This window comes from Hippocampus guttulatus, chromosome 2 (genome assembly GCF_054856545.1).
Source record: "Hippocampus guttulatus isolate MCC_2025c chromosome 2, RoL_Hgut_1.0, whole genome shotgun sequence".
Classification (NCBI taxonomy): domain Eukaryota; kingdom Metazoa; phylum Chordata; class Actinopteri; order Syngnathiformes; family Syngnathidae; genus Hippocampus; species Hippocampus guttulatus.
The window spans coordinates 2,285,674-2,294,970 of NC_141262.1; the positions used below are offsets into that span (position 1 = coordinate 2,285,674).

Genomic DNA, 9,297 nt, shown 5'->3' on the forward strand with positions numbered 1-9,297 from the left:
TCATTGTCTTCAGTCATTCTTGTGAGTGTGGCTCAATAATGATATACTGTATACATGCACATACAGTGAAACCTCGGTTTTCGAACATCTCTGTTCTTGACCAAATTGGTTTTCGACCAAATATTTTGAGTTTTTTATGCCACGGATTACGACCGAAAATTGGTTCTCGACCAAACTGAGTGCACTTGAATGCGCCACTTGACTCCTCTCGCCTTCCTTACACGAGGAAGTGATGCTTCCTCATGTAGCGTTCCATTGTGAGCAGACGTGTTCAATAAAGATTTTTTTTTAAAAGAGAGTGGTTTCGGTTTTCGAACAAATCGGTTTTCGAATAGTCTTCTGGAACGCATTATGGTCGAAAACCGAGGTATGAGTGTATATGTAAATATATGAATACAATTATATATTATTGATCAAATTCATATATGTATGTATAATATATGTATGTATTCCTCTACAACAAAATCATGTTTGCAGCAAGAAATTTTTCACAACAGAGGGTTTTTCACTGTAGCAAATTTTATCTGAGATGTAAACACACACACACACACACAAAACGTATATGTGTACTCTTTATTTTTATTCCAATACTGCACGTATTGCATAATTATGAGCATACACTTATTTGCTTATTGTTTAACATTAACATACAATTTTTATATTAATCACTCCACTTTGTTAGTTTAAAAAAGTCATTTATACTCTTTTATGAAAAAAAGGAAGTTTCAATATCTATAATTATATTCCAAACTTTACTTGTATAAAATGCACCTGAAGCATAACAGGACTGTAATGAATAATATGTCTACTGTATACAGTACTGTAACACCTTATGAATATGTAATTGATCAATTTAATGATACAAAACTAAGGAAAAAAAACACCCAAAAATCTGTTCCATTTTTGGCTTATGCTGTAAAGCAACATTTGAATTTACTATCCATTCGTGAAAAAATAATTGATAGAAAATAAAAGTATTGATTTGTTAATTTTTATCTGATTTAAATCAATGACTTTTGAAATCAAACAATCCGAATCCCAAAGACACTTCATACGGTACAGTACTGTACTGTATAGCCAATGTGCAGTTGTGCAAAGAGAAAAAAAAGGAAATAAATTGCAAAATTTACGATCAGCATTCACTTGCACTTAGATCAATTTCTTGGATAATGTGTTTTATTTTGCTTCCTCCGTCTTTCATTTTGATCACTTTTAACCTCTCTTCCAGCTTCAGAGCTCTTGTCTTCGCTGCTTGGCATCCAAAGGTCCTTTTTATAGCCATTTTAGCAATGCAGCGAAATACTTCCTGGACTATTGCGCATGTGCAAAGCAGTGTGGTGGTTGCTGTTGCAGTTTCGGAGCGAAGCAGTAGGAGTCGCTGTTGGCTGAGGTTGGATTAAACTTTTGCGGAAGGCTTGTTTTCGTGAATCTCATCGCGAGGCAAGAGCAGAGAAAAATATTTCATATAACGGAACAGGGGGATTTTTCGTTGTAAGGGGAGCAGAAAAGTGGGAATGGCTTTCATGCATGAAAATGTTTTCACACTCGGGGGTATTTTCGCCCATGTTGGTTTCGTTGTAGAGGAGGTTCACAGTTTATCGGAGGTGTCAAACATACGGCCCGCGGGCCGGAACCGGCCCCCTAGGAGGTTCAATCAGGCCCGCCGGATCATTTAAAAGTGGAAAAATGCGTAGACACGGAATGAATATTTTTAATAAGGTGCAATTCATGGAGTAGCCGCTCGGGACAACCTGTTTTGATCAGAGTCGAAGACAACAGCAGTCTCAGTCTGTCACTGAGACAGACCCAACACAGCAGATGCTATCAAGGACATTTGAAGACTTTATTCTTTGCACATTTAAGTCAAGTCAAGTACAACTTTATTGTCAAATGTGATGTATGTGGAACATACAGCACAGATGAAATTTCTTCCCTGTCAAGACAACAATAGCAATCTCCTTAGTTTCTAAAGTGGAGGCAGGGATTAAATTTAGATATTATATGCACATGTGTAAATGGTTTAAAAATTCCTTTCTTTATAATTTTTGTTTAATCTTAAAATGCCTGACTATATTTTTCAATACCATATTACTTGTTAAAGTTTTGTGCCTCAGTACAGTCAGTGGGATCAGTTGCAATGCATATACAGTAATCCCTCGTTTATCGCGGTTAATGGAGACCAAAACCACCCGCGATAAACAAAAATCCGCGAAGTAGCGACCAATTAACATATACATAAAAAAATATATATGCCCCACATGGGCCTTTGCGCTTGAGCCTCACATTTGTCGAAGGAAATCTAAGGTGCTTCATGAAATGTTTTGTAAAAAATATGTTCATTAAATGTCAACATTTTCCAAATATTCTTGTGCTTCTTTAGATCAAAACAAAGGAAAGGCATGTTACTTTGGTTATTAAGAGCAGAGTATGGAAAATTTTAATGGCCGTATGTGGCCCACTGTGTGAAATGAGTTTGACACCCCTGCTGAATATATATACTGTAATTATCACCACATGAAAAGTGTGCTGTTCATTTAAACGCCAGTACAGTCAAACCTCGTTTTTCGACCATAATCCCTCCCAGATGGCTGTTCGAAAACCGATTTGTTCGAAATGCAAAACCATGTTTCCCATTATAATCAATGTAAAAAAAATTTAATCCATTCAAAGTCTGGAAAACAACTCTTTTTAAAGCATTTTAAAAACTAAGCTGCTTCACGGAGCAATCCCGTGCAGATGCAGTTCTTTTCTACACCGTTGAGTGTCACTGTTGCTTAAACAAAGACGCCACTTCAAGATTGGTGGAAAGACATGCAGTACTGAAGTTGCTTTCACAAGGTCTTTTCACATTTTGGTTTTTATATTAAAGTGAATGCTCTGCAACCACATAACGTCATTAATTCAATTTATGTAGCACATAACTTGATTTATAGGTGTACTGTATTAGGGTAAAAAAAATGCATGGGTGTGAGTGAGTGTAAGTGAGGGGGAAGATTTTTTATTATTTTTTTGCAAAATGCTGCAAGAGAAGTTTTTTTTTATCTGGATTTTTATTGTTCAGTATTTTGCCAGAAGCTGTTACATTTTTGCAAATCTAACTTTCCTAAATGAAATATATACAGTATATATATATTAGAGCTGTCAGTTTAGCGCGTTTTTATTGCCATTAATTTAAATGAATTTTAACAGGATTTAATTTTTTCTCGCGAGATTAACGCTGAACACGTCACAGCGGATGTAACGTTGCTCTATAAATAAACCAGAAACAAAACAACAAGTGCGCTGCATAGGTCCACGCACTTTGTTTTGCCAGCCATGGCAGCGCGAGACACCGAAAACGGATACTTAAAGAGTTTATGAATGGAAAGTTTACTTTTAAAAAGTTGCCAGATTGCTCCACTGACAAGACCAAAGTTACCTGTATCATACAGGTATACGATGTATGCCACTGACGCAATTGTTACTTATTTGGAACTATTTTGTGTGGAAGGTTACAGTGTTCCGTGTCCATATAAATAAAGCAGGTGGAGCTTCTCTGTGTTCATCTGACAGTGACGGTGCGCTGCAGTGGTAGCGACCTAGCGAAAATAAAACATCTCCAGTGTTGTCATCGAACCAAGTGTAGTCATCCGAAATGATGTCTACACAAAACCGTAGACTTCCGCGCAAGAAGAACCAACAGAATCAACATAGCCTGACTGCTGTGTTCAAAGCAAACTTGAGAAAAACGAAGTATGAAACCATGGCTTAAATCCACTATAGGCTGAGTTCTAGTTTACCTTAGATGTGCACTTTATAATTTTATATTGCTCTGTTTTGATTCCATAAAAAGAGCTGTTAAAGCAGCTGTTGTGTGACAAAATATTTTTTTCACTGTTGTTGATGGACAGTAATATTGTGTGAGAGATTATGTGTGAATAACTGCTCCAAGTGAAAAATGTGTGTGTGTGTGTGTGTGTGTGTGCGCGCGTGCGCGCTGTGTGAATAAGTGCATGCATGTATCTGCTTCACCGAGCAATCGAGTACAAATGCAATTCCCTTCGAGACCTTTGAGTGTCACTGTTGTCTAAAAGAAGAGGCCACTTCATCATGACAATATTGTTGAAAAGACATCTGCAGAAGTTGCTTTCACAAGGTTTGATCACAATTTGGTTTTTACATTAAAGCGGAAGCTCTGTAGCCTCATCATATAATTAATTAATGTCACCTATGTAACACGTTCATTCATAGTTATTTTACAGCAGACAAAATGAACGAATTAATGAAAGTGTGGGCGTGAGAATGTGTCAAGGCGTGAAGGGGAGATTGTGATTTTTTTTTTCTTCAAATTGGTGCATAGAGAAGCAAGGCATACAACAAAAGTTCACCCTGGAGCATTTTGAAATCTGTTTGGATGTGAATTGTGAAGGTAAGTCCATTAGTTTGGCAGATGTCATGTTTTTGCATGAAATACTTTGAATAGTGAGTTTTTTTGCAGTACATGAATATGATCGAAATGCACCTATCATTAGTCGATATGTTACAGATTTAGTAGAGAAACTTAATTTCTGTCAATATTATCATAATTTCGGTGCATAATGTGCAAATATACTGTATGTTTTGACTGAACACGATGGTGTGACTTGACTATGACTTGCTGAATCTAAATCATGAATTGCATGAAATTTTAGTGCGGACTCGACTTGAGTTGCTTGATTTTTGCAACACTAACTTGGTACTTGCTTGAAACTTGAGGGTTAAGACTTGAGAATGATGACTTGCACGTGTGTGTGACTTATTCCCACCTCTGTTGTTTCTCAGTCATCTTCCGGGTAGTATTGATGCTGTTGGTCTCCAACATGATGCGACTGCTGTTTCTGGCGTGCCTCTACCAGCAACTGGCGGTGGTGAGCAGTGGCCAAAGAGACGACATGGATGGACACAAGGGTGCAAAAATGGTGCCCTTGCGTCCTTTTCGGGGGAGGGACAAGCGTGGGTGTAGCTGGGCTGCGGTGGGTGAGGGCCACGACATCACCCTGGTGGTCACCTGCGCTGACCAGGGGTCCGCTTTTATCTGTGAGTACACCGCCACACCCTCCTCATGTCCCGGCTACACCGACGATGCCAAACTGTACTGGGAGCAGATAGGTCGGGCGCTCCGGAGGCACGGGGCATTGTGCCAGGTGGGCGGCGCGCCTGTTCGAGCAGGGGTGTGCAGGCGTGCACCCCCGGAGGCTCACTTCAGACTTCGGACCAAAGAGGCTCCGCCCACTACCTCAGTGAAGTCGTGCATCCCCGAGAACCGGAAGTTGGCTCGGGAGTACTGTGAAGAGGCCTGGTCTGATTTTTGCACCTTTTTGTTCACTATGGTGCAAGGTGATGCATGCTGACAAGTCAGCATTAGCCACATAAAATGTAAAATGCCGTAGACAGGCTAACAAGCATCATTGACAGTCGTGGTGTTGTAACCAAGCGAAACCTTTAGACAGAGAATATAACAATACTCATAGGCATATATTTTTTATCCTCAGCTAACACTACTGCAGCTTACTGAGTCAGTTGTGACGGTTTTCTTTGTATCTTTCTCAATGGCTCCATTATACTGCTCCCTATTGGCCAAGGCGATGAGGAGGGAGTGTGAGTAGGCTGCATAGTTTCAGGTCTAATGAGCTTGTGAAATAACTAACCTTGATGTGAACCTTGAAAGCTGTTTAAAGAGAACAAAGTACAGAGGAGATTAAGGGCGAGTCTTGTAGGAATGGTTGTGGTTAATGCAGTGGCGGGCCGTGCATTTCAACCTTAGGCCTTCAGTGACGTCACATACTGTACATAGACAATATAGGCTCGTCAAGCAGCACTTAATTTCCGGAGCATTTAAAACCATCAAGTATGCATTCAATTAAGAGCAGAAAACTAAATTTATAGATATTGTCAAAAATAAAAAGATGATTTAAAAATACGAAATAAAATGCCACCCAAATTACGCTGTGTGATCGTCTGTCCAATAAATTGCGCAATGTCGCAGTTTCATATAAGACAACAACCAAACAAGAACAAAACAAACTATTCTTTGAAAATAAAGTAAACAGATCATTTGCATTTTGAAAATCGGCGATACAACAGCTGAGATTGAACGAACTTTCGTGCACGAAGGTGACTACAATGCGCCATTATAAATTGCAGGTGAGCAGATTTATTTGATACATTTTTGTATCTTTGTCATTTTATTTCGTTACCATTAATTTAATACTAACGAAATGAAATGACAAGAAGAAATGTAAAATAAAATTCATTTACTCACCAATGTAGTGTCTGTTCACTGAGCTGCAGATCTACACGAGTGTCCCCAAACGTTTTTAAACGCACCATAGTTTGTAAGTGCCCAGCCGTGCGCTGATGTTTCCTTGCTGCCTTGGTAAAACAACTTAAATCCAGTGTGGCTCCAAACAACCGATTGGTGATCTGATTGGCTATTGCAACCTGACTGTGCCCGTTCACTTCCAGCGCACAGGGGCCTGCTCTGTTTAATCTGAAGGCCCCGAGCAAGTTTAGTTTACCTGGCAACACAAGCTATCTGAAATATGATTGGTTAAAAACTCTACCATAATAAATAAATTATTTATCGAGTGGCTTTCAATGTTATTTAAAATAGCATTGAAAGCCACTCGACTAAGTGGAAATAATATGACGTAAAGAATACAGAGAATAATTTTGTTTACATATTTATGAAAGTAAAAAATTAAATTGATGTTATTCTCAGAAAAGTAAATGTATTAAATTTACTTTTCTGAGAATGTTTAGGCCAGCAGAGAAGGCCTTGCTGGCCCTGACGGAACGCCACTGGGTTAATGTTTCGGTACGGTTGGTTGAGAGTTTTTCGGGTAGCGTTTGGCGTGGATTAATGTATTGTATGGACCAGACCAGGGATGGGCAACTTGAAAGCTGCAAGGCGCCATAAATTTTTCATCAGTGCTGCTGATGCACAAAATACATTCGCTTAATATTATTTTAATAATTCACTTCCGAATTCAATGAGAACTTTTGTTTCAAAGCAAGAGAATTACGGGGACCTCTGCTAATGCTTCAAAATTGCCTCAGACACAGACTGGTTATGAGAGGCTTAATTAGTCTCAGATAACAGAGAGATGATTTGACCAATAGGAAATAAATTAACAATTCAATTCGCATCATCATAGACAGTTATCATGGAATCAGGAATATGAGTGATGCAATTAGGTTCTCTCAAGTGTGTTTTAATTTACGCATTGTAAGAATTGTGTTGATTTGTTTTCTGTTGCCATCATTTGGATTGTCTTTGTTGTTGCTATATCATAATTGCTGTATAATACAATACATTTTAAAGAAAATACTGTGTCTGCTGTGGTGTTTTTCCTCAGTCTGTAAGTGTGTGCGTGTGTGTGTGTGTGTGTGTGTGTGTGTGTGTGTGTGTGTGTGTGTGTGTGTGTGTGTGTGTGTGTGTGTGTGTGTGTGCGCGTGTGTGTGTGTGTGTGTGTGTGTATGTGGCAAAGGATGCGCACCACCATTTAAGCTTTGGCCACCATTGTTGTCGAGAAAAGGTCAGTGTTTTGGGTAGAATTAACTGTTTTGGTTGAGTAATGGTCAAGGCTAACATCAGGATTTTGTTAGCTCAGGGTAGTATTGTAGTAGGTGCTTGGGTTAGATCTTAAGTTCGCGATCAAGGTATCATTCTGGATTCAGCGAGGGTGAACGTTTATGTCCAGGTAAGTTCTCGAGCTAAAATCCTCATAGAATAGCGTGCTAGGGTACCTGTATTAATGAGGCCCGCTGCACACCAAGTGGCCTGGTCAAACGCACCTGAGCCGTTGCACAGCGTACAAGTCACTGCAACTAGTTTTGCTGAGGTTCTTTTGTTCTGCTTGATACTTTGCACATTGTCTCTCAGCTTTTATTGGGTGGTACCACCGCACAACGGTACCCTTACATTACAGGATGTCCTTCCATACTTATTTGTCATGTCCTTGTTTATGATGATACTCGTGTAGCCTATACTACCGGAGACAAATTCCTTGTGTGTTGTACATACTTGGCCAAAAAAGATGATTCTGATTCTGATTCAACATTTGAATCCTAGGTGAAAGCCGTCGCAGCGAGATCCAGCTGGTTACCAAGCCACACATTTATTTTTTGGCCACGACATTCATCAAGGAGGAGACTCTGTGCTCGGCGGTTGCGCCTTCTCTGCAGCATGGGTATAGCAGCACTGTTTTTGACTGGGAGGAATGTCGGCGCCATTTTACTGTCGTTGCTGGACAGTCCCGGGGCGCTTGTGTCTTGCGCCTGTAATGGGCAGCATTTTTCACAGCCCCGCTTTGTTCAGCGGAGAGATCGGTGCTGTTGAACGGTCTGCGGCTGGATGGATGTAAGGATTGAGGAGCCGACGATGAGAAGAAAGGAGCGTTAGCGCGGAGCGCCGATGCGGATTTGGAACTGGGAGTCGCGGCTTGGAGTTTGAAGCGGATTATGTGGGACAGGAGAAGTGTGCATGAATGTGCATAACCCCCCCGCCCCCCCCCCCCCACTCCCCACCAACCCAACTGCAGGAGAATAATAATCAACCCGCAGCCCACCATAGGAAATGTTCAGGTTGATTTTGCGTTTGGTGGCCTCTTTGGATAGGACGTCGCTCAGGATGGAGATGGTGGAGATGTTGTCCGACTTGAAGTGACCCTCCCCTTTGCTTGAAAAAAATATAAGTGCAACATAATTGGAATAACACTTAATATATGATGACGTTGTGTTGATATTGTTGGCAACAGTGCGTTATAGCAATTTCGATGAGAAGATAGGAGCGTTAGCGCGGAGCGCCGATCTGGATGTGGAACTGGGAGTCGCAGCTTGGATTTGCATGGGACAGGAGATGTGAGCCAATCTCTTTTTCGTCAATGGGCGCTACAGCTTCGTGTTTGCTTTCAAAACTTAGCTTGTAGCAGACGTGTGCACATTTTCAGCATGACGTCTCTGATCCACTGGTGAAAGGACACTTTGATCCTCTCCTCTTTCATCTATAACTGCTTCAGACAACAAAGTGTATGCAGAAAAGTGGTGAAGATTGCACGACTGTCTGTGTCCTATATGTTGTGTTGTGTTATTTTTGTTATTTTGACTTCAAATTGGCGCCGCGTGAGTGGCTGCCTTTCCAGCAGCTCCAATATTTTGTTGTTCTACTTCTTCCTTTCATAACTATGCTGCTGTGAATTGGGAATTTCTCCATTGCGAGACTAATAAAGGTTTTCTTATCTTATCTTATATACAGTATATGCAATATTTTTTTTCACC

At 40.3% G+C, this 9,297-nt stretch overlaps 1 protein-coding gene across 1 annotated transcript; it reads left to right on the forward strand.

Moving 5' to 3' along the window:
- Positions 1-3,918: 3,918 nt before the first annotated feature.
- On the forward strand, positions 3,919-7,384 carry fgfbp1a (fibroblast growth factor binding protein 1a). Its single transcript, XM_086105944.1, has 2 exons — positions 3,919-4,408; positions 4,801-7,384. The coding sequence occupies exon 2, from the start codon at positions 4,821-4,823 to the stop codon at positions 5,367-5,369; it is 549 nt and encodes a 182-aa protein (XP_085962070.1). The 5' UTR covers positions 3,919-4,408; positions 4,801-4,820; the 3' UTR covers positions 5,370-7,384.
- The last annotated feature ends 1,913 nt before the right edge of the window (positions 7,385-9,297 follow it).

Coding starts and splice junctions, on each gene's coding strand:
- fgfbp1a (XM_086105944.1), top strand. CDS start 4,821: ATGCTGTTGGTCTCCAACATGATGCGACTGCTGTTTCTGGCGTGCCTC.